This window comes from Ciconia boyciana, chromosome 1 (genome assembly GCF_034638445.1).
Source record: "Ciconia boyciana chromosome 1, ASM3463844v1, whole genome shotgun sequence".
NCBI lineage: Eukaryota > Metazoa > Chordata > Aves > Ciconiiformes > Ciconiidae > Ciconia > Ciconia boyciana.
The window spans coordinates 134,665,107-134,691,139 of NC_132934.1; the positions used below are offsets into that span (position 1 = coordinate 134,665,107).

Genomic DNA, 26,033 nt, shown 5'->3' on the forward strand with positions numbered 1-26,033 from the left:
CAGTACTAGGATTGTTACCTCTGTTGTGGATCAATGCCTCTCTTTTTAAGTTAAGTCAAGTCCAGTAAAAGCTCCAGCAAGAGATGGAAATTAAGACATGCCTCATGCTTGCTGGCGCAAGGGGGACCCCACCATGTTGCATGTGTGGCCTGAGTTGCCAAGTCTCTGAGAACACTATAGGAAGAATGTACAGGGAGAGTGTATAGGAAGATTTGTTGAGTAGGGGTTGAATTCCACTCTGGGGAGAAGGTGCTAACATTTTCAATGTGGCATCTAAGTTTTAACACCCATGTGCTTTATTATCCTCCAACCCCCCCCCCCCCCAAAACCTGTAACTCTTCCCATGCATAGTTATATATATTATATATATATATAAAATATATATATTCCTTATATATATCTACACAGCATGGTGGGATGCTTTGCTGAGAAGCAGGATAGTACAACCAGAGAAGAGCTTGTATACATAGTGATACTACTTATAGTATCTAGTTTATATTATCTCTGAATGGGGCTGACAGTGGTATGCCATGTACACATACCCAAAGGTACACACTGAAGCCTGGATTTTACAGACTTACAAAAGTCACTGTCTTCACATATGTTGTAAATAGTTACAATGATTTCACTTTGCATATATAAAAAATCAATGGGTATGTTTTATGTAGTCTAATGTTTCATCTTCTCTTCCACTGAGCATGAAAAAAATACACAGGCATACAGTGGGCAAATGAAAACCAGCTTGTGCCTGCCTCTACGGGCTAAGCTCTTCCTACAGATCTTGCTTATCTGTATTTCTGGATTGGGAAAGGCATACAATCCAACAGGAAATGATCGACATAATCATTAACTGCTTGACCATCTGGTTAAAACAAATGCAAACTGATTCCCATTTGGAGACTACTCTAGAACCACAGCCATCAGGGCAATCCTCATAACCTTGCAAAGCATGATTGCAGGCAGCCCAGCAGCATTCCCCAAAGCTGATTTTTTCTACTCACTCTAAGGCACCAGAGCTGCACATTTCAGCTTTTTTTTCCATATGCATTTTTTAAATACCAAGTACAGTGTCGCAAAGCTACTGACAAAATGACAGCTGAAACCAAAGTTTCAGATACGCATCTTCCCTTCCCCTTTTCCTGCAGGTATGCAATTTTCGAAGAGACATGCAGGGGCTATCATTTAAACCACTTAGCTTCCATGTCCTGACTTCTCAACCTCCTGATAACCAAACTGTTTTAAAACAAAGTAGTGTTTGCACTTCTAAGTTTGTGTTCATAATTTATGGCCTGCCCTTTAGCCCACGGCTTGCTTTATCTGATAAGATTCAGTCACTGGATTCTCTATGCCTCTATGCCTTGGGTCTGAAGCATTGCAATTTGTTTTGTTTTCCAGCTGAAGATAAAGTAGCGATCTTCCCACTATTATTCACCCCAGCTTCCTTTCTCTTACCTTTTTCTTACATGTAAAAAAGACCTGGGGCAAATTCAGCAGGGTTTATATTCTGCCAAATTGTACTTGTGGGGAAAACTCCACTTAAGGTCAATGACAGTTTGGATACAGATTTCCCCTCACTCATTTTATAAAAAAAATTAAGTTGAAGAGAAAACACGATTAAATGGTTTGAAATGTGTAATGCGCTGAGAATTACCTTTGGAAATAGCATACCTGTAGTCTGTAGATTAGAGTTCACATTTCATGACAAGAAAGTAAAAAGAAGGCGTGATTTAATTGCAGTCACATTTATTTGCAGTTTCTATACACACTTTCTAGGTAATCAAACTTTTCCGACACATTTTTTGAGAGGGGTTCACAATGAAACTGTCACCGTTTTTACTAAAAATAAATACAAGACTTAAAGTGTTGCACAGCTCTAAAATATACAAAGGCTTGGATTTAATGTAAACTTTGAAAACATTTTACAAAAGAAACCATCTTTGCAACAATTTAAAAAGTTTGTATTTACAAATATTACAAAAATACAAAATGGATGCAAGTCCATAAACCATTGTCTTTTCTGCCAGCATGAACTGGTGCTAGTACCAAAATAGTTACACTGTAACCTTCTTAATTTTTTTTTTTTAATTCTTTAAGTCATAACCTACAGTATTTCTCTATCTGCCACCATTGCAGCAAATGCACTCAATCACTGACCTTTGGCAAAAGCAAACATATGCTTTATTTGCTACAACTATTCCATGTCCCCTCTATGCTGCCACAACAAGAACAAAAAAAAAGAGAAAAAAAGAAAAGGGCGAAAATGTTATTTTTCAGAACACACAGCTGTATAACTTCCGAAATCGTTCCCATAACATCAGTGCAAACAACGGCACAGTAGGTTGAAATGACGGTTCAGCGGTTACCTGATGCAGGTACTGTACCCTGTCTCAAGAGGTGAGTGATGTTCCCTTCGCTCTACAGCTTGTCCTCCGGTGCCTTAACGGCACGCCTGCAACACTACGGCGGGGGTCCCTGCCATTCGTCTTCCTCTGACTCCCACGTTTGTTACGGACTCTTTTCTTCATAGTAGATTTAGAATCTCTCTTTGTTTGGGTTTCAATCTGCTAAATATAAACTAGGAAATTAAACAAAAGAAGTAAGACTATATTTTAATAGGATTATTCTGTGGCCGTTTTGTACGTGAAGTATTGCCTCACCGTTCCAGTAAAAAAAAAATTTTTAGTGTACATATATTTATTTATGGTCTCTATGAAACTATTGATTGGTAGTAAAAAGTGATATCATCAAAGTCAACTCAGCTGTATTCTCTTTACAGTTTTGAATCACTATTTAAGTCAGGACTATTACAAGTTAGGACTATGTTGTAGAAGTGCTCCTGGTAAAATTTTTAAGGAAAATGAGTGAAGATGACAAACTAAGGATTTTCTGCCCAATATCTAAACTTCCTTTACTCATGTCCTCCAGAAAGTGGTTTGTTATATGCTAAACGTTTCCTCTAAAACTTTATCATTCATTCACTTCACTTGTGTTCAGACTTATTTTCTTAACTAAGCTACTACTGTGATTAGCCTTTTGTTTCCAAAACCTTGTTCCCATTACCTTTTTGAAAACTCTTTTAGACTTCTAGATTATTTAGACTTCCCGATTTGCAGCCCTTCAGCTAACAGACCACCCCTCTTCCCAGCGCACGTACCACATGCACAGCGACTCCACCTCGCACACTGCACACAACCAGACTACGCAGGAGGACGGTAGGAAACCCTGAATAATGTATTTCTTGTGGTAAGCGCTAGACGAAATCAGACATGAACCTTATGGGGAATAACATTTGGGATTTGTTAAACCATTCTGACTTGCTTAGACTCTTTAAAATCATAACAGTTATAGGTAGAACCGTCCTCTTTAAAACACGCTCTGCCCTCTTTTAAAAACTCTCAGCTTTATGTATTACATGATTAAAAGCAAAAAAACTAGTAAAAACCCATTTCACACATCCCGCTTCCCTATCCTGTACTTATGCTTAAAGCCAGCTTTTAGTTGATTTCTTCAGTACCAAAGTACGCTCTTTCTGCCATCCTACTTGACCTATCCTACTGCACACCACATTCCTCCTCGCACTGTTTTCTCTGCACTAACCTTTCCTCTACTCCAAATCATATCCTACGGCAACCAACACCAACTGCATCAATTTTGGACAAAGAGGGCCTTCTTCTCTGAGTAGCATGGACAGGGCTACATCGATGGAAACGGTGGTGGCCCAAAGGAGAATCAGGCCTGTTGGTTTTATTCTGCTTAAAAATTAAAAGTATAAAGCGACTCACGGGTTAAGTTTTAAAAGTACACGTTCTTGCAGTTTTAAGACGCAAAAATTCAAGTAACTTCAAGTAATTCAGCTTTTATTTCCCTGCCTTCATTTGTACCAAAGCAGCTGCTTTGGTTTGTCTCCTTTCCCACCCCACCCCAGTCCCCCACCCTGTTCTGCATTTCTGGTAAACCCAGACAAGATCCCAACTGTACGTGGCTGGCACAATGAACCAGAGCTTTCCCCTTCCCAGCTCAGCAATGAATATAAATAATGCATACACATACCTATTTCCCAGCTACGTTTTCACAGTGTCATTTTTGTAAATATTTAGGTAGCATGAATCTCATCAGCACAAAGAGAAAGCTTCACTGAAAACTCATCGCGGATATTTACTGATAAATCGAAAGCGCTTCTTGCATGCTTATAATTTATTTGTTTCCTTTACGAACCAGAAACTAATTGTGTTTAAAGATTATAGTTACCAGGTTATGACCGTGTTATGTATCCCAATAGCCTAATAGGAATATGACAGTTAAGTACTATTTCTTCTTGCATCTCTCCTCTCTGAAGTGATCCCTGCTAGAATAAAGGCCCAGGGGAGGCTGTGGGATGGGACCCTTTGGGGCTTTGCATCAGACACGACTTTGTTCTGTCGGAAGCACGCTCGCCTTCCCCACTGATCCTCACAGTAACCCTCCCAGCTGCACTTTCCAGTTAGCTTCTTCGGAGCTGCCTTAGAAAGACAAATGGTTACTTTAATCCCATCGCAGTCAGCCTTTCCATTTCCTTAGCTAAGGCGGAGAATTCCTCCTTTCCACTGCTCAATGTCGTCCTTCAGGCTTGTCGCACTGAAAGTGGTTATCGGTGGCCATGTGAATTTTTTATGTTTGATATGAAAATGGTATTCACAGAATACAGTTATTACATTTGACTTCTTTTGTCTTCTATAAACAAAGTTGTTATGCAGTAAATTGTTTGCCGTGTCCACTTTTTGATAATTCTATTTACAAATTTTTATCAAAAATATGGTATTTACATATGTTTTGTTAATTTCTTCTAAATTTTGTTTCAACTCATTTTAGTGTAGAAAAATACCAACCCTCAAGAGCATTTTTTTTTTCTCCCTAGGGAAGCACTACAGTGAGGATTTGTTTCTAGATGGGCAGCTTCTGGAAAAAAAAACCCCAAAGTTACTTTTAACTCTATGGAAAATGTATAGCTTTGAAATCTACAGTGACAATGGAAATGAGAGTGGGATAAACCAAATGAAGCCAAAAGAAAACAGAACAGACATAGCGTATCTTCCTCCTTTTAGAAAATGTAATGTAATAAATAGCTACAGCTCTAGTCCTCTGTTTCCCCAGCATCTTACAAACACAAACACATTTAAGCATCAATATTGCCCTGCAATTTTTTTCTTTTTTTTTTTTTTGACTGCTACAGCGTTGGCCTTTTATATTCACACCCTTACAGAGCCCGAGTGGTGTCAGCAGCCTGGCCCTGGCACCCATGCAGCCTACGTTGAGCTCTGAGAAGACCGGTCATCATGGGGGCTGCCGTCCGAGTTCTCCGTCTCTCCTTCGGAGATGGCCTGCATCGGCGTGTTGTACAGCCTGCAGCGCACGCTGTACCGGCTGCTGCTGGCTGCCGGAGGCGCCCGGGAGCGCCCCACTCTCGAAGACGCTGACATGGGAAAGCTCTTGGAGGAGAATCCTTCTGTGTTGACCCTGGGGGAGCAGGGGGAGAGCGGGGACAATGCATCGGGGCTCACCGCAGGGGGAGACTCCTCTAAACTTTGAGGGGCATCCGCCGTCAGCTCTCCGGGAGACTTGGGCAAAATAGGACTTTTCAGAATTTCCGTGGCGGACATCCTGTAGCTGGAATCGGATCGGCTGCCCTTTTTAAGGAGCAGTAGTTTAAACTCCTCATTGGATGTGTTGGACTTTTTGGCATTCCTGTATATGAGCCCGGGAGACCTCTGACTGCTGATGGGAGTGCCCACACTGCCGGCCGGTGGCACGTTGCTGGCAGGCAGCGTGCTGCTGGTGGGGGGCTGGCTGCTAGTCCCAGACGAAGCTCTCAATTTGTTTCTTATGGAAAGGTCTCCAGAATCCTTTCTCCCGAGAACTTTCCTTTTTGATCTGTAAAAACACAAAGGAACACTCCTTCATACATTATTTTTGTAGAATAACACTTAATGCTGGTCTGGAGTTTCACAGATTGACCGTGGTTTCATACTAGCTAGAGTTCTTGTAATCCCTCTATCAAACATGGGAGGCTAGCAGTGACTGATGGCACTTTAAGTCATGATAGCTCTTGTGCAATGAATGAGGCACTGAGCCACAGAGTCCCTTTCAGCCTCACCCAGCTCTTCCAAAACAATGTATGCACAACCAGCTCTTTATAAAGACAACAATGCATCTGGCGTCTTAGCTAATAATAACACTCAGCATAACCTATTCAATGTCAGAAATCTGTGATTTCAGTTGTGATCGCAAATTTCAGATGAATACAAAATACCCTAAAATTGAAGAGATGCCTTCTCATCGTTCTCACTACAATGACTCACCAGAACAGAGCTGGTGGGCAGAAGGCAGGAACCACTGCGGGTAGTTTTCTTTGGAGACATGTATGTTTGTTAGAGAGAACGGCCCTGATGTTGTTATCTGTAGAGCATCCTACACATGCCACGAAGATACTGAAAATGCACACCAGACCTTAAAGCATCTTTTAAAAGCTGCCTTTTAGAAAACTAAACTCAATAAACTAAAGAAGGTGGTTTCAGGACAAGACTTAACCACCGAATAACCATCGTTAGTGGGCGACTGTGCAGGGCTGCATGTTACCATTCCCCGTTGCCGCAAGGTTAGGTCACCTGTGAATGACTGCAAACAGATCCTCCGTAGTGCGGGGTTTGTTTGGAGACACAAAGACATCCTCAGCATCAGCCTGCAACTCCTCACTCAGCGGAGACACGATGGACTCGTCGCTTGGAGAAGACTCTTAAACAAGGAAAGAGGCCACGCTATGAGTCAGACTCCACCGCGCTTTACAACAGCAACACCCGTGCAAGGCACCAGCTCGGTTCACAACCAAGCGGCCGATACTGCCATACAGACTTTATCCTCTAATCTAAACATCATGTATGCATGTTGGAGCCCATAAAGGGGGCACTGCTAGGGCCTGAAACCGGGATCTCCCGTTTACTGTACAGCTCTGATAATAAGGCTCCTCTGTACCCAGGGTTAGCGCTCCTCCATTCTCTTTTCAGCTGAAAGGGAGCACAAGGGAGGAAATAAATATCAGAGAAATACACTCTGAATACACTGAAAAAGCGTAAAATATCTTTGGGCTGGCTGGCCAGCTAACAGACTGGGGGGGCTCTGTACTTAACCTACAGAGGCACGCCGATTTGCACCTCCAGCCTGCTTTTTGACTCCACCACCAGTCACGTCCAAAGCCTCATGATCGCATATAACACAGAAAGAGTTCACAACTGACCTTTCAGCGAAGGCTCGTCCATGCCGCCCGCCATCTCATCCGCCCTGCCGTCATCAGAGGCACTTTTGGTTGGGATACCTGATACGATATTGTTTTCCTGCTTGCAACTCGCTTCGCCAAGTGAATTTGCTGCTGCCGTCTCTGCTTCGTAGCCGATATTCCCAGGCACATGGTGGCTTACATCAGGTTGGTGCTTAAGCTGATCGCCGACGGCCGCTCCCTCAGCCTGACCTGGGCTTTCGCCTGCAGGCCCCGCTTCCAGCCTCCCCTCGCCACCTGCGGAGAGCTCTCGCTGAGCCTGCGCTTGCTGAAGGTCGTGCTCTGTTTCTGCTCCCTGGCCGGGTTTTTTTGCTTCGTCGTCACCTGTGAGGACAGCTGAGCCCTTCTGAAGCCCGTCCGTGGAGACGGCACACGTCTGATTTAGAGCACTTTCTGGCAAGCACTCAGCGGCCAGGTGTGTTTGGTCCTTCCCGGGTTTGATTTCAACCAGACCCACGCTTGCTGAAGTTACAGCGTCTCGCTCACAGCTATTCTGCCCGCTGAAAGAGGAGCTTTTCTCTAAAGGCGGCTTTCCGGGGCCCCCTTCTGCTGGGGAGGCGTCAATGTACGACATTATGGCCTCCTCCGTGGAGTACTGGCGCGACACTGGTTTCTTAGCTAAGAGCGGCCTCGCTTTGCCCGGAGAAATGTCGGTCGCCATCAAGGCGGTCTCCTGTATGCAGAGCAGGTCTGGGGCGCTGCCCTTCTGTTTCCCTCCTTCAGGCTTGTTGACTGCCCGGAGGTGGACAGACTTGAGAACGGAGGGCGTGATGGCGAGGGCAGAGGGAGGGCTGGGATGCAGGGCTTCCCCGACCGCGCTCTGCTTGCTGTGGCTGAAGGCATGCAGCTGGTGCCTGTGAGCGAAGGGCTTGCTCAGGACATTGTGAAGAGCACTTAGGTCGAGGTGAGTAGGAGGTATAATCGGAAGTTCGAGGTCTTTGCTCACCGAGGCGGTGCCATCTTTCGAGAGCGGCTGCTGCAGCGACGACTTCCTCTCCGGTACTTTCGGCTTCCTCTTGCTCCCCCCTGGAGACAAGGGTCCCGAAAAGAAAGCGGTCGGAAAAGACGAGGTGGGCGTCTCCGACTGGCTGGAGTACCCGCTGGAGGGCGAGGCTAACCCTGCCAGCTTCTCGGGGGAGGCCAGCTTAAACTCGTTATCGACCGAAGGGAGGGATGGGGTGGTGGCTCGTGAGCCAGACTGGGACGTCTGGGATTCGGAGCTCTCCGGTGACTTGATGCACTCTATGACTGTAGTACCCGTAGCAGTGCTCGAATTGGACAAGGACCTGTAAGGATCGCTGGATTTCAAGTCGTTCAGAAGCCAGAGGTCTGCATAGTGAGGTTGTTCAGCACCTTCATCTTTAAAGGAGGGGATGTCAGCGGTGTCAAATGGAGTGTCCTTTAACCCGCCATCACCCTGGTTCGCCCAGGGGAGCTCCTGCTTGGCTGGCAGGTTGGGGCCTTCCACTCGGGAAGGCATGTTTGAAAACTCAAGGGGCAGCTTCATCTCCCTGGCGGTGTGAGAGACGTGCTGCCCGCTGCCGATCTTTGGTTCTTTCTTGTCAGGAAGGTCGGTGCTGCCCTCCGATTTCCTCAAAGACGAGCTGCGTTTTGGTGGGGCTGGCTTTGCCTTTGGTTTCTTCAGTGAGATGCTCTGCCGTCCCTGCCTCCTGTGGCTCACGCACTCCTGCCAGGTGCAGTCAGCCAGGCTGGAGGTCACGCTCCCGGTCTGGCCGCTCTCAGAGCTCGCAGCTGCATAGTTGCAAATATAGCTTTTATTACCCTTGAGACCGCAGTCAAAGTGCATGGAGGTATAGTATCCTTCGGTATCCACAGAAAAGTGTGAGCTAGTGTCTGCCTTGTCAGAGGGGGTCTTTTCGAGGAAGCTGTCGTAGGTGGCCATGCTGGTGAAGCTGGGGCATCCCAGGCTGTCGGCCTTTGGGCGCTCGGGGCTGAAGTCCTGGCGACAGGAGGCGTCGTGGTGATGGTGCAGGTAGTTCCACTCGCTGTCGCTCGTGTTGCTGTTGTTGGGGTCATCCAGTAAATCTGCCACGGTGGAGGTGAAGGAGCTTGCCCTGTGGCCCCTGACCTTGTCTGCATGGTCACCAAACTGCTCTGTGATGAAGACGCTGGAGTCCTCGTTGGCATTGGGAGCGGTGTTGAGCGACAGCTCGGAGTCACAGTGTGAAGAGCCCGTCAGGGGAGGAGAGGCAGCAGGAGGAATGGTTTCGGACGTCTGGGAGGGACACGTGGAGCTGCTCCCACTCCAGTTGCCACTGGAGGACTGGTGGTCATCTTTCTGGTCCATGTGGCTGCTGAGCAGGACTCCTGCCGTGGAGATAGAGTGAATGGGGCTCCCAAAGGTGTCCGAGTTGGACGAAATCTCGCAGCTGCCCGAATCGGCCATCCTTGACAGCCGCGATCTCCCCCTCTCGCCGATGCTGTGTTCGGGGCTGTGCAGGTGCTGAGGACAAGTTAAACCGATGGGCTGGCGCTCTTGTGAACCCTGCTTGCTCAAGACCTCCTTCCCCTTTTTCGGGATTCTCTCCTGGCCAGCTAGGAAGCGCTCCGCTTCGTACCCTGCACTCTTGGTGGTGGCATCCTGATGGCCCTCGCTGGCCCGGGCACCCTCGCGAGGAAGGCTCCGCGAGCGGATGCGGTTGCTTACAGCGGCAGCGAAGACGGCATCCCCGTTGTCCGCCAGCACCAAGATGTTGCCGGCAGAGTGGGAGAGGGAGGCGACGATGCTCTGCCCCCTCTGGGCGCGGATTCGCCGCCGGGAGGGAGCAGCTATCAGGATTTCTTCTGTCTGGCACTCTGAGTCCCGGGTCCCCGACCTCCTGCTGCCGGAGCCGGAGAAGTCTGGGTTTGCATGCACAATCACATTGCGCTCTCTTGCCACCGGCGACTCGTCTGAATCTAGGGCACATGGAAAGCCAAGTGAGTGGGAGACAGTTCCACATTTCCTGGTGCGAGATGACCCGCGGTGCAACCCAAGAAGCATTATCTGCTGTATTCTTTCTTTTTTAATCTTGCTGAGCATTGGACCAAATTTAACTTTGCTATAAAGAGTATATAAGGCAGACCTCATCCCAGTGAGGTGGGGAAATTCTCCTAGTCCTGCAATGTGATCTCAGTTTTCCTATTTCTGCTACGTGATCTCACGCAGAGCTGCTCTTGCTGTGGTAAATATTAACATCAACATTAAGTTTTCCATTTTTGTCACTCTATTTCAACTACTTAAAGACAGTTTTCAGGAGTGGCTGCTGGACAAAACACTCCACGAGCTTCTAAAAATAATTCTATTTTGACTACCTGTCTTTTCAGAGTTTCCATTATCTGCTTCTTTACTACCAAGAATATTTGCAAGGCAACAGGATCTTTCTTTCATAGGTTCTCTGGTTGCTTATTCCCTACGATAAACACATTCCTTCTGCTTCCCATCAAGTTTCATGGCAATGGACTGAGATAGCAGAGCCATCCTCAGGTGCAGATGAACATTAAGAAATAATGATCCCATTAGCCCTCAACAGAGTTTCTCCTAATTTACCTGGGACAAAAAGTGAGGTAAGCCGCTTGATTTTGGGCAAATATCCTTGGTAATAAAGAATGAAAGGAAGGAATCGAAGACGAGCGTGATAAATAAAAGGAACATTTAGCAAAGTTTCCCGTAGGGTACCAGCAGCTGTCTCTAAGGCGGATATCCAACTGCTCATCTGAGTGAGTTATCCGGCTGTTGTGACAGCTCATCATCACTTTGCTGAGCAACATCTGTCAGTTCTTTACCTTAAGCTCCCCTCACACAAGAAAAAACTTTCACTTAATCTAGTTACTTTTTATGCACATAACTATGGGTTCATAACAGAAATAAAATGAAAAAAAAAGAACTGATTAACATTTACACGATAAGAGCTGAACACGTACATCTATATTACTCAGTAAGGCCCCCGGTCTGTCAAGGCCATATGGAGTAATATAGCTTTGCTTACTGTATTAAATCAAAAATACCAAACCACATCATTCCCAAACTCCACAAGCATTTATGCTTTCAAGGTTTCGTTTCTTTGGAAGGCTGGCTACCAGTTCATATCCCTGCAATTTAAGTTGGTTAGAAAGCTATCTACAGAAGATTTGTATTTATACTACACCTATTTCTTGTTGCACTCTTCTGGGGATGCCAGAGATGGTTTTCCTCCTCCTCAACTTTCGTCTCCGCTGTAGTACAGATTGTGAATGAACAAGAGAGCAGCGTATACTAGCCTCTCTGTCAAAACCAACTCCTGCAACCCATAAATAGGTCTCATTAGCCTTTAGAAATAGTAAACAAATTTTCATGGCTGGAACACAGTGGAGGTATGTGAGCTTGGATTAAGCCTGTGAATAAACATAAGGGAGTCCTTATGTAGCTCTTATGTAAATTATATCACAGTATATCACAGTTTTACATCTAATTCCAGCTCCCCCTCAGCAGCCTGGTCTGCCAAAAAAAACCAGAAGGCATAAAAAAAAGAAAAGAAAAGAAAAGAAAAGAAATTCAGGAAGGAAAATAGAATTGAGAGCTCTTGGTAACAGGGCATCTTTCTTATAGCTATTTATCCATCTGTCATAGAGACAATGACAGTAACTTGTCTGCAAAGAGTAATCTGTTCAGCTATAGCCTGACTTATTTTAAGCAACTAAGCATAAGAAAACCATTTAAGGTTACAACGCCATATTGCAGTAGTTGGGCACTTCTTAGGAGACCAATATGCCAAGGGGGCTAACATTTCAAAAAGGAAGGAGACAGCTAAAATGGGGCCAAGTCCCCGTGCAAGTTTAGAGAGCGTTCTTCGTGACGATGACACATGGCCAAGGCTGACATAAACGGGCAGCTGCTATTTATTTGCGTACATCCGTAAGTGGCCTGATTTTCACAAGTGCTCAGCACACGGCGGCTTGCGTGGGAGTCCACTCTGGGAATCGGGTCACACAGTCAATCAAGATCCTCAGTTTGGATTTAGGAGCCCAAGTTCACGGGCACGTTTATTTATGACCACAGTCATACAGAATAGGTGAGAATTCCTCATTTTCTTTACATTTCCATGGCATTAGCTCAGGGAAGTGTCTTCACTTTGTTTTTCACACTGTGTTGTCAAAATAAAGTTAAAAGGAGGCCCACCAGAAGACCAGTGCCCATCTGTGCTGGCTTTTTGCACAACTGTACACTCACGCTCTCTGAAGTTGACGTGGGACAGGTCAGAAGAAATGTGCCAGGTCCATAGAAACACTAACATAAGGATCGCTGGTACAGTGGTTTGTAATCTTAAGAAAAACAAACAAACTAAACCAAACAAAAGGGAAAAAAAAATCCTGATAAGAAGCTCTATTTTAATAGCGTATAATTATAGAAAACATAATTATACACAGACATACACGTACATATTAGACTACATAACAATGTAAAACATTAAAAAGTAACTTTCTTGTAAAAGTTCTTCTTGAAATCTACTACAGTGAAATAGAGGCTTCAGACAGATGTCCTGTAACCACCAATGCCCCTGGAATAAGCAGAGGAAGAACTTTCTTTAATATGGAACGAAAGTGCCGTAAACCCCAACAACAGTCATTTTCAAAAAAGTGAACATTTCTCAGGGTTGGGAGAAGCTTAAAAAACAAAAACAGAGAACTGAAAGCAAACTCTTTGAAACAAAAAATCAATCAGCATCATTGCTGGTTTTCCAGCAACTGTGAGTTAGCCGAACATGCTCTGTGCGCCAGATGCACGGGGGTCATCTCTGAGAGGAAAGTGGAAGAGGGTATATCCTCCCCGTGACGCATACAAATTATTCCCATTAGTGCTAATGAGAATGATACACATAAACATCCAGAAGATTACATACCATTCTTGATCTGTAAAACTGATCAGTGGAAATTTGGTTCCAATGTATGGCAGGTGGAGTCTAGGCAAAAATGGCTATTACTGGAAAAGTTAACATTGGTCCCAGACCTAACTCTCCTCTGAACTGCATTAGGTGACATTAGCCATCTTAGAAAGCCTACACCAGTTAGGGTCCTATACTGAATCTAGAAAGAGCATCATTTTAACACCAGCTTTACCTCACAGAAACGTGCCACACTACTTGCTGCTTTCCAGGGGGATTTCTGTTGGCAGTGCCCAACCTGCGACCTGGACCAGCCGGCTCCCAACCTCCAGCCCGGCAGGGTCTCTGCAGGCAGCTCTGCTGGCCAGCCACCTTTCCTCCCGTGGGCTGGCCAGAAGCACCGTCCCGGTGGTGAGGACACCCGCTCCTGGCTGCCACCTCCCCGGGTAGGCAGAGCTGGTGGTACCGAGCAGCGTCACCTCCGCTGCTGGGGTGGAGGGGAACCGGGACCGCGTTGCCATCACCAGCAGGATTCATGCAGCAGATAGTGGCGCAGACAGGGACTTGTCACCGTGATGCTGTAGGACAGACGTGCTGCAAGCCCAAAAGCCCAGAGCTCCTCGGCTGGGGGCTGAAGCTGGACTGTGGGCATAGAGCCCTCCCCAGCACCACGGTGAACCCCACAGCCTGTCCTGCAGGCAGGTTGGGCACCGCTGATAGACACGGCAAAGAGCAATGGGACGTGAGGGGCTGTGACCTCCCCCGCAACCCCCCAGTTACTGGGAAAATAGAATTAAATACAAATATTTTCTCTGGGGAATGAAGGCTAACTGAAAGCTCCCTACTTTCTTCCTGATTGTTTATATTCAAGTCTATAACCGTGGAAGTCAGCCCACTTTATGCTCTTACATTAATCAAAACTTGGTGCGAAATATTATTGAGGAAAACTCAGATCAACTTTATGTTTACCATAGCCCTCTGGAAGGAGAGAAAGAGAAAAAGAGAAAGAGAAAAACAGCCTGATTTTTGATTCTGGAAATAAGTTATCTATCATATTTAATAAGTGATATACCTGCTGCTTCTATAAACAAATTCTCCTTTAAATAAATCTCGTCAAATGTATCCAAATGTTATATAAGTAAAAGAAAATGCCATTACTATACCTTCAGCATAGCTGCATGTAAAGAGATCTCAGAGCGATGGTTTGCATGCTACACAGTCATGCCTCGCATGTTTAAAGCACTGCAAATAGTAGCCTACATTCTCTAGTTTCTCTTCTCCTGCTACACATGATAATCATATGATTAATTTTGGTGGCTTTCTGCATTATTTCAGTCAGCTACATTCAAAAAGTCATTTGAGGGCTTTGTAAATACAGACTGTAGGTTATATACACAACAAAAGTACATTGTTTATACAGGGAACCAGTGTTATGTTATGCTGTATAACATGACTCTGAAAATATGGGCCAAATTAATCCTAGATGCAGCTTCAGTGACTGCAGTGGCCACGCATGAGGGATTAATTTAGCCCACTGTCTTCCAGAAACTAAATCCTCAAGCTAGGGTCTTTGCCCCCAGACTGCACAATCCCGTGACTTCAAATAAATTAAACAAAATAAGTACTTCACCTCCCTTGAACCATGCAATAAATACAAAAAGAAATAGAAGAGATTTGTACCAGTGACATTGATGGGGATAATGCAAGAAGAAATCACTTGGGCATCTTGTTTCATTTTCTCCTCTGGAGTTGGGAGAGGTAGTGCTTTACTCCAATTGGTTTGTTTATCCAGTGTAGAAGGGATATTATGTATTGGATTTTTCGGCCTCTGCCCTAACATGACATCTGTATCTTCGTCCTCTGGTGGATGGGACTGCAAATGAATACATTCAAAATCAGTGTCTCCCGCTCAGGCACACAAGGCTAATTTTGAAACAAAGCAGACACACAGATCAGAAATCAATTACAGGGATGCAAGGAGGAACCGTTCTAGCTAAGTCACACAGCACAAGCTATTCTCCACTGGAAAAATAACAGCCTGCTAATAGGAGAAAAATACCTCAACATACTGGAAACAATTCAGTGTATTTACAGTGACATTTACAGGACATCTCCTCTGTCAGAAGGGGCACGTCCTGCATTCGTGGGTAGCCGTCGCAAGCGTGCCCTCAATTACCATCAACGCTAGACACGTGGGCCCTTATTTGCATCCGCAACATTTTCAACACCCGAGTCCACTGATTACTAGTGAGGACTGGCCCCATATAACCCTTAATTTGAGGGCAAGCATCGGAAGGCCCAAAGTTTTAAAAAAGACCCCTCCGTACTTCAGACCACCATTTGCATTTCATTTTTACAAAGTAAGAACGTGAGCAGACCGAAGTCACAGCCATCCAGCAGCTATGCGGTGGGAAGCGGCAGGTGTTAACAGTGCCGAGGCGGGAGGACAGTGGCCAACGAGAAGAGTAGCTGCCACCAGAAGAAATTCAAAGGGTTATTTAGAAACCATGCACATTTTTACAGCATGCTACAAGAAGCGCTAGATAAGGAAGATAAAGAAACGGAGAGAAAAGTAAACTGCATGGAAGAAACACAGATGGTTTGTTTTCTTTTGGAGGACATAACAAATCCCCCAACAACACCTTGTCCTGCAAAGCTGCTATAATTTTGTCTAGTAAAAGAGAAATAAATGAAGCACATTTTCATGTGGTGCTGGCTACCAACTTGGATTTGGGAGTCTCTTTGTTTGCAAAAAAAGTTTCCATTTTGTTTGGAAGGGACGGAGAGGAGAAACACTTACCTTTTTCTGCCTAATTTCCCTCCCTTTTTCCATTAATACATTCTTCTATAAGCTGTGACAACTCTTCGACCAGCCCAGGACATCTGTCTGCCTCTCAGTTTTTAAAAATGAAGCACAATCCCTTTCAGGCCGGCTTTCTCTTCGATCCTGAATTCCCAGCTGCTTAACTACCAGCCTTCCCCCTCATGCCTGCTGTTTACACTTCATTTGCCAGTTTTAGTTTCAGTAGCAAAAACACGGTGAAGATAAAATATTGCTCTCCGGCTCCTTGGAAGGGCGTTGTGCAGGCGGGTGTTGAACACCGCAGGATCACGCCCGGGCTGCCATTGTACTTCTGCCATTCCTCCGCCCAGGCTCCTCACAAATCCCAGGGGAATTAACCGTCTCAAGCTTGCCAAACAGCATTTACGCCCCGGCCCCAAAAGCATTTAAGATCTTAACTCGGCAGCTACTATTTAAACTGTTGGAGGGCACTTACTTACCTCACCAGCGTCACCTCCTGCAGCACCCCCAGACCTGAGACAACACACGCTTCCTCCTCCTCCCGCCCGCAGAAAACCCCCTTTTCCCACGTAGGATCTCAGTCAAACATCGCAGCCTTCTTTCTGCCTGCAGCTTTTGTGCCGATTCCCAGCAGACGTGAATAGCTCATATAAACTTCAAGCACAAAAGACTTTGTTTCCTAGGTAACTCCCCCCCCCAAAAGTTTGATGCATGCATGCAAAAAAAAAACCCCTTGCACACACGCACGCAGACACACGGACACACACACGCACGGAGGCTGCATTTGTTGCCGATTCCTCCCCTGGATGACAATGAAGTGCTGGACAAAGCGGGCAAAGTGACCCTGGCTGCCAGAGCTCCTCCTTTCCAAACAGTGGCATCACCAAATGGCCGGAGAATAAATACCCGCTGTCATGCTGGCATTGCCTGAACAGTTTCTTACCATTTAGGAAAAAAAGAAGAGAAGGGGCAGTTTGGCAAAAACATTGCAAGAGAATGAAATGCAATCGCTAACACTATTGAGTCTGTCCCGGTTCAGACCTTTTAAAGGAGGCGATAGGAGGAGGTGGCCTCGTCGCCACGAGCTCCTGAAACCCATCCAAGGTGAAGAATGAAAGGGGGAAAAAAAAAAAGTCATTATTGTGTCTTACTGACAAGAGAAAAACAGAAGAGGCTTCTTTTAGCACAGTAAAGTTAGCAAGTGAAAAGCAAGCAAGAGGAAGGGTTAGGATCTGGAAGGGAGAAGAGTTAAGACAGGGCTGTTAGTTGAGGATTGCTTGTTTTTCCAGTACCTTTCTACTCCAGGGTGTCATGTGGCAACACTCAATTGGGGAGGGCGAACGGGTGCTGTTAAACTATAAATGTGAAATGTAAAAACAAAAAACAAAAAACAAAAAAAATTAAAAACATAGACAAAGCATTTCTGGTAAAAGCACATTGTTTTTGTCCAAATAAACTAGCATCACAGGCAAAACAAGCTGAGATTTCCACCCTATTTCCTACTGATGGGTTTGTTCCCCAGAACAGCCTACTTCTCCACAAAATGCAACTCAAGCAACTGTGCCCACGGAGTGGTTTGGACCCCTGTGAAGTCTGTGCTGATTTTGCTTGCTCAGATTAGACAAAACTGCAGTGAATTTGGTTCAACCTCCTTGTACAGACATGCTTAAATTGTCCCAAGAATGCCTTGTATTGGTTTGGTAACTCAGACTGTGTACTGCCTGGAGCTGAAGCAGTGCAAGGTACTTATGCAATTACATTATAAATGATCTATTTCATAATATAAGGGAATTTTTTTGCATGAGGTGTTTAAGCAATGGATATAAATAATGCTGGTCCTGAGGGTGATTTATCAAATACATTGATTGCTAAGGTTTTCTGATGTTATCATTACATCTCTAAGATTGCAATCATTGTGTCAGGGTGACAATGGCAAATTGGCTTTTCCTCATTTTTTATAGTACTTGAAAGGACAAACAGCGATGCCCACAACGTCCTGGGTCTCGCTGAATCCCTGCACCTCTGAAATCCTCTTCTGGCAGAAACTCTGGTTTGTTTGTTGCAATGTCCTGTTTTCAAAACCCAGGAGTGAAGGATGACTTCTTTTGAAATAGGAAATAAACCAAAAAAGGAGATAAAGAAAACAGGTCTGTTGATCGCACTGGAAAGCTCTAGGAAGTGTTTCTTGGTGGGGGCTATTATCTCCCCCTGCATTAGTTAGTAGACCTGCCAAATAATCCTATGAACGTTTTTCCTCCCAGTCATTATCAACACTGCCGTGATGGATGAACCACAAACCTCAGTTTGAAAGACTGCATTATATGGTCTCCTCTCAAAAAAAAAAAAAAAAAGCTGTGGTGAGTCTCAAAAGGCCTAATTCTCTGTCTTGTCGAACTCTGTTCCTAGATACACACCACCTCCTGCTTTGCCCTGCTCCCATGTGCAGGACTAAAACCAAGGGAAGCCTCCAAATGAGCTGCCCATCAGCCTTACAGGAGAGCAGGGGGGAGAATTCAAAAGAGGACTGTTCCCAGTTAACATTTCCAGCAGGTTAGTTTCTACCCAGGTCAGTGCAAAACCAGTTCTCCCAAGCTGGGAAAAGTCCTTATTGCAGGACAAACGCCTCTGCAACGGAGAGTGTGGAGATACTGAATACATCAACCAGTTAAGTCTACTCTTCAGATACACAAGGGTGATTTCACCCTTGGTCCTCTGGCTGAGTTTCCAGTCACCTGCTCTGAGCAGATTGACTGCATTTAATGGGATCAGGGTTTGAACTGAAATCCAGCTTCCTTGTGGAAGGTGTTGGAGGATCTCTGGGGAGGGCTGAGACAGGGGGAGACAAACACTGCTTGAGGTGACAAGAGTTCAGGATATAAAACTCTTTGCAATGTCCCGCAAAGGCCTATGACGGTCTTAGTCAGTGCACAAGGAGAAGGGAACAGGAGGAACCTCCTACCCCGAGCTCCAAGCACAGCTACATGCACAAGCTGCTCAGGGGCAAACCTTCCTGGGAGAAACAGCAGGACCTCGACTTTGGCCTCAGGCAAGGTCTGGTTATGCATCGGTCTGTGCTGGCAGTGCAGGGCTTTCCTACCTCCCCTGTGTGCTGCTCTGCCCGCCTCCTCCAAGAAAACACCCATCCGGTCACGTGTATCCACAGCCATCGTTGGATGGGCCAAACTCTCAGGTCTCTGATTAAGCACAACGGGACAAACTTCCTAGGCAGGTTGCTACCATGAAGAGGTAGGACAAAAATGGAGGTGACCAGCAGAATTTCAGCTCCTGCTGTCACAGCGGTGCTCCTGAGAAAGCCGGTGCCACTGCTACCTTGCCAAGGGGTCCCGAGGTCATCTACTGCCTGTTCCCATGCTGTGCCCACTGCCGGGCAGCCGAGGGACACTGGGATATAGCAGCAGCCTCAGCATTTCAACACCTCCATGCTGGGGGCAAGAGAGAGCTGCAGCTCTTCAAATGTTCTCATTCACTCAGAAGACCAGAATATCTCTAAATGTCCTGAGTAAACACGTAATTAAGCAAGAAATTATTATTATATACCCAAGGCTGTTCTGGTCTGATGGGCAAATCTGCAGTTAGGCAGTTTTCAAAGTGAATTTCTTTTGTGTGGGTGTGCTTGGCAAACAGCAACGGTGATAATCAATCTGTTAAATACAAAGCCAGAATACTTTAAATAGGCATTTTTCTTTAATGGGCTAAGATTGCTTTGAAACCAAACTGGTGTGTAATTGCTTGAATAGGGATTTATTCTGCAGTCACTGACAAATGTGAGCATCTTTATTTTCTGAGCTATCCCATCAGCTTCACTTGTAGAGGTGCCATTGTGCTCGTGAAACTGCTTTGCAGTAAAAATCTTGGTTGCATATGCACGTGATCTGACTTCTCAGTGCGCCGCGTCTCTTCGATGTGAAAGTCTCTGGTTTCTGTGTACTACAACAACAAAGTCAGATGTCCAAGTCTGAACTAGTCTACAAAGCTTCCCCTGTAGAGAAAGAGAAAGCGGCATTGCCGCAGAGCAATTCAGCTCACCTTCCTTCAGCACCTAACTGGGGGTGAGATGAAGCACCCTTGAACACTCTCCCCACTGATTTTAGGAAGAGCCTAGCATTTCTTGCAGGTACCTAGGTCCGGACACACAATTCACCCTTTTGTCGAATGAAAATCTTAAACCCCATCAGTGCAGTGACAAAGAAGCAATTTAGCAGTCGACAAACTTGCCAGCCTGGCAACTTATGGGCCTGCCCCATTTATTGTCCCAGAGCTGGGATCCGGAGGAGGAAATTAATGGGCCAATAACAGGACAAAAATGCCACTTCATCCCCTCTTCTGTTTTCCATCCCCCAAAGGTTTGAGATGCCAATGTTGTTCGGGACCTTCAAGATATAAGGGAAGACTAGAGCGAGAAGCATCATTTGCATTAAATCACGTACCTAGCCTGCCTTACCTATAGTGATAGCATTACAGGAGATACTGGGATTTCAAAGTTAGTGCACAGGGCGTATTGAACACAGTGCAATGGTGAGGGGAAAAACATAAACCCAAGAATAAAGAACTAATTTTTCTTCAGGTAATTAAAGGTGTCTTGACAATGCTAAAGCCTCATCAAGAGCATTTATCCTCAACATGTTTGTCAAATGTAGGCATGGCTGAGTTGATTCCTTCTCCCTCAGCTGTGTTTGACCATGTAGGCAAGGTGTTACCTCGCAGGACATCTCGGTGGCTGAGTCACAACCCCCAGCAGCACAGGGCTTGGCGAGGGCAGGAGGCAGCTAGCAGCACAGCAGTGTTCTCCAGAGGATTATTTTTTATTCCTGCTGCCTAAAAGTTGCAGCTAATAAAAAGCATAAGCCATCCATATTATTTCTGACCTCAGGCTTCTATAGGACCGAGTGGCGGACATTTCCTTCACCTTATGAATAAAGTGGGTGATATTCACCCGAGCAGAGCATTAGCATGAAGCTTCAGCATCCGCAAGCTTCATGTATGGTCCATTTCCAACAGCAAACAGAACATATGCGGGATGCCTTCACCCTACGCGAGCACAGAAATAATATGTACCTATTAACAGTACATCCTGACTTCACATTTGAAAGCAAACATTCACATGCTGGAAAGGTAACGTGTAGAATAAGTGTGAACTAGTGTTTAATCCCTCATTCATATGAGTTGAGTACTGCTTCCTTCTGTGGCCCTGGGTGAAATCTCCCTGTCTCCCTTTCTCCACCTGTAAAACCGAGAGCCTGCTGCTTCATTAACTCACAGAAGTTCAGGAAAATGGTATTGATTTACATGTTGGAAAAATGAAAGGTCTGGTAAAAGGAGAAGAAATACTAATAAAAGGTTAGCAGCTTTCCAGTGTGTTCAGTTGACTACTTAATTAGAAATTAACATTCGTACCTATACAGCAGCTTTCTTACGCAGTCAACTGATGCTGAAGGGAAAACAACAGGAATACTTCTGACCGTGCTATTTCTGCTGCAAAACACAGCCCTGCTCACCTGCCTGTTCCCAACGTTTATATTCCATATGTTTCATTCTCCTCAAGTTTTTGTTTTATCTGCTTGTGGGTGTTTTCTTTTCTTTTGGAGCATCACAAATGCGATCTGTTAAAGTACTGAAAATCCTTTAACGATTAATGCACTGCTCCAATGTTTTGACAAGGTAAAGACAAAAATAAGACGTGTTTTCTGACAGAAGTCATACCACACATGGCATTCCAGCAGACAAAGGTACAAAATAATCATCCCACGATACAGGGTAGTAGGTATTACGCTTATTGCACAAATAGTGCTAGACAAGTTCATTCTGACGAATAACGCCAGGTAGGTTTTATTTCGAAGAGCTACAGGCAGGATTTGCACACAGAAAGTGCATAGCCCAACTTGTGCCCGGCCCTTAACTCAGTTATTTTTTACCGAGGTTTCATACGGCTTCAGCACAAAACTGTGTGAAAGTTAGTATATTTGGTTGTGTTTCCCTTTGCTGTACAAAGCATGCTGAGGCAGACCATAGGGGACATTTTTGAAATGGCAGGAAGATGGAATAAAATTACCCGATGCGTTATTTTCTCTTCACATTATAATTATGAACAAACTGACACTGAACTTTGTGCAATTGTGAGTGTGAATTTCCAAATATTATGGGTTCCTTGCTCCATCTCCCTTGTTTTATTATAACAGCTGTGCCACGAGGGGTTTGAGAAAGTGTGGTCCCATGACATTCTGAACTTGAACACTGAGATTTCAGAGCCTGGCTGGCTGGACTTGGGGAAACCAGAGAAAGAAAAAATGCGGAGAAAATGAATGAGAGGTCTGAAATGCAGCTGGAATGACACAGCATCTTCACGCTCAGTGACTGGCCTCAGCAGTGCTACAGGCAGGGTTGTCATGGGAACATGTGTGAGGAAAAGTTCCCTCATTTTCCCGAGTCCATACTTTCCTCATACTGTCCTCAGATTATTTTAAGGGTTTGGGTTTTTTTTTTTTCATTGGCAAAAACGCCTGAACGAATGGTACTTATGACTGTGTTTGGTTGTATAGTTCTTCTGTGTAGAGAGAGACTAAGTATGCCAGTTTTTCAGCTTTAAAAATGAATGACTGGGATGGATAGAAAAGTAAAATCATGTCTGCAAAACCAGGAGGGGCATGGAGAAAGGGAACAGGAAAGCAGTGCTTGCTGTTTCTCACAGTCTAAGAACTAGAAGGGATGCGATGAAATTATGAGGCATCAGGTCTGAAACAAACAAAAGATACATTTTCATACAGATTGTTATTGTCACAGGATGCTGTTGAGGCCAAGGTGTAAATTTGCTAAAAAATGGATTAAACAAGTCTCACAATCAACGCAGACCCATTTACACTGGCATTAGTCGCTTTGGACTTGAATTCATTTGGGCTTTCTTGGAATTTGTGGGACTTTGGCATCTTCCTCCCTGTAAAAATAGTCATGCTTAAAAGTGAATCTTCATCTGTTGTGGTTGATTTTCTCTAGCTTTACTATACAATATGCAAGATCTTTGGAAAAGCTCACAGCCACCTAATTGGTAGCAATAAAACAGCAGCCAAAATGTACAAATGTGGAAGCCTTGGCTGGTCTCAGACAGTAGCTTTCAGTAGTGGTAGTTCTCCCAGTCCTCACAGTGGTAATGTGAACATTTCTCAAAATCAAGTCACTTATTTCAGTGCCTTAATGCAAGAGCTTAACTTAGGTGGTCAGTTTGGAAAAGTGAGATCCAGTAACTTTTAAAAATTTCCCAGGTTCTTGTTGATCACTTTCCAAATTTACAAGAAACACAGAAAGGGGCGTTTATTATTGTTTAGTATTGCTTTCATCAGCACCTTCCCAATGCATCGGAAAAGTGGGATACAGAACAGACTGCTATGCCACGAATAAAAATTCTTGTGGGATTTAACATCTTTAGTTCATCGACGAATAGATGATACAATTGACTGGAACCAGATATCAAACATTACCGACAGCCCCTGAAGCAGATAACGCCTTTGCAGATGTCAAAAAGCTTATGCCAAAAAGGGCAAGCTAGCCAATAACAGCATTCTCGACTTTCTCTTGTAATGATATCATTAAGTCATGAAGGCTGGCACAATATCAATTAGTTATCCATTGTTGTAGTGTCTTGTAAAAATCTCTGATTAACTTTCTGCCAGACAGAGCATTCATGTGCAGCTTCATCTTGCCTTGTTCTCTCTTCTTACAGTTGCCCCACGAACAAGGAGTTCTCTAAGAAACGGGTCAAGGCACTTTGAAGTACTCTGGCCTTGGAGTATTTGCAATTACCAAAGCAGAACATTGCCAGATGCCTTGAAATCGATAGGACGACAACCTCCAAGCAACTCTTGTTTGCTCCTCCTCAGGGGAACACTGAACCTGGTCAGCTTCCAAAAAAAGGCCCAGTATGGGTGGGCACAAAGCTTAATATTTTCCCTCTTGAAAAGAAAAAGGTGGACTTGCTGATAAAGCCAAGACATCTGCATTCAGCATGACTTAATTTTGCCAACTAATACAGGACTCAGAGGGTTGCTCACTATTTATTATTATTTTGTGTTCCACAGATGGAAGTAATGTCTCAAACGCACTGGTTGTTTTCCAAACACAGCAAAGATTCAGGCCTTTCACCACTGAGTATGCAATTTCAAAAGACATGCCTTGATCCCCATCTGATACTAACTAAGAGAGCTAGCTTCATGTTCAATATACTGTCCAAACTATTATCTGTAACTAGTTCCGAGCCATAACGTGGGGTCACGTCTCCTTTACCTTTCAACAACCCTACTACAGCTCTAGCTTTGATGATGACTTATAAAGAAACAGGTAAGCCTCTTTCTCCTTTACGTCTTCCTACTCTTTTCTATGCTGTCCCTTAACATCAAGATATCTTCTTCCAGTCAAATCATAAGGCCTGCAAATTTAACCAGTTCAAAGCCTGTAGTGATGGTGATGCTGTCCTCGAAATTATCCAGATAAGCAGCCAAAAAGCCAGAAGAGTCAAACTAATTGAAACCTTATCAAGCATTTCATGCTTTCCAATGAGAAACAAAACTCTTCCTATGGAGTGGCTAGCTGACGTTTTGGTCCCTGGATGGGTGCTTTACACTGTGAGTCCTTTACTATTGTAGTATTTCCATCTGGTTAACATAATGGCTTAGGATGAATGTACTTGGATTTTTAAGCTAAGTAGGTGATGATTCAGTAGCTACACACTTAAAATGTGCTCATGGGTGTAGCATCTCTGTAGATGCCAACATCCCTGTACCTGCAGATGCAGGACAGATCTGTCCCTACACTGAGGGCTGGCACTAGACATAGGCATCAACTAAAAGTCAAATCCAGGTCTGACCTGTGGAGTTTAAAATGGTTTGAGGAATGCAATGGCTCTTAGCACAGGGCAGAATTTAGCTACTATGGCACTCTCATGGCTCAAACACCCCGAGCCACACAGGTACTGAAGTCCTGCTGAAACCAGTGGGAATTAGAGACACAGTCAGAATTAAATTTCTGGATCTGGGTGCATTTCCTTTAATGATGATAAATACCATATCATCAACACTAATTTGATTTCAAATTAGTGCAGCAGGGGCAAGTCAGCACAGACATAGAGGACCAGATCTTCAGCTGGAGTTCCTGCTTGGCTGGCTGCAAGGACACGTGTGAGAAATGAAGCATCTGAAAAAACTGTAGGTGGCCACTGCAGAACAGGACCATTGCCCATACATACATGGAAACTGTAGTTCCTCGTAGCTGAAGTGCTGCTGAGCCTATCTGCACCCATGCAAGCCTCAAGCCAGCACTCAAAGCCCTTGAGTTCTTGGCTCCTGGCAATGCTAATGCAAGGGCTGAAATTACAGCACTTACTGAAATTACAGGAGGGTCCTGGAAGTGCCACCTAAAGCAGGAGCGGAGAATGTGAAGGACTGTGGAGGAGTGTGTGAATGAGTGCGTACGTGTGCTGGCCATACGTGAAATAAGAGGTTTCTCAATGGAAACGTCCACCGTGGGGCTGGCTGCTGGAAGCTGCGACCTGAGTTATGTTACTGATCAGTCTTTAAGGTTAGCTGTGTTGTACCTGCACAGGCTCAGGGCAGGGGCACTTGTGAAGCGCTGTCACACTTAGGTCCCACAATGCTAATAACGTGTTTGTGTGTGATAGCTGTAGTGAAAGACTTACTCGTAGCAAGTGCCGGTCCTTTATCGCTTGCCTCTTTTGACTGGAGATTGCGGGGAAGGGAGGAAAGGGGGGAGCCACCACAGTGATGGGGCCTTGGACTTTTTGCTCTCTGTTATCACCTCGGCTTCGATGTTCTGTTTTGGAGGAGAAAGAAGACATGAGTCTTTCAGAGTGTTAAAAACATACAATTATCTCTATTAACAGCACAACAAAGAAATGAACAGGATGTGGACTCCAAAGATGAAAGTCCTCCTCTTCTCCACTGACCGGTACCTATGATCCCTGTGTGGCAACTGAAGGGGAGAAGCACTTACCGGATGTCCAAGCCCCTGGAAGAGCAACGCTCATACAACACACCCCAGT

At 44.9% G+C, this 26,033-nt stretch overlaps 1 protein-coding gene across 2 annotated transcripts in view; it reads right to left on the bottom strand.

Annotated features, from left to right (window-relative positions):
* Positions 1–1,748: 1,748 nt before the first annotated feature.
* Positions 1,749–26,033, bottom strand: part of NHS (NHS actin remodeling regulator) — a 263,852-nt gene continuing 239,567 nt past the window's right edge. The window contains exons 3-10 of one of the 2 annotated variants that reach the window (XM_072849244.1): positions 25,671–25,804; positions 17,263–17,325; positions 14,848–15,040; positions 11,455–11,586; positions 7,268–10,225; positions 6,642–6,768; positions 5,538–5,907; positions 1,749–2,575 (exon numbers count right to left, since the gene is read on the bottom strand). In XM_072849244.1, coding sequence (XP_072705345.1) covers positions 2,522–2,575; positions 5,538–5,907; positions 6,642–6,768; positions 7,268–10,225; positions 11,455–11,586; positions 14,848–15,040; positions 17,263–17,325; positions 25,671–25,804 — 4,031 coding nt within the window. In that variant the 3' untranslated portion in view covers positions 1,749–2,521. Of the gene's footprint in view, positions 5,908–6,641; positions 6,769–7,267; positions 10,226–11,454; positions 11,587–14,847; positions 15,041–17,262; positions 17,326–25,670; positions 25,805–26,033 lie in introns of both variants that reach the window. The other variant, XM_072849234.1, reaches the window with a different exon arrangement.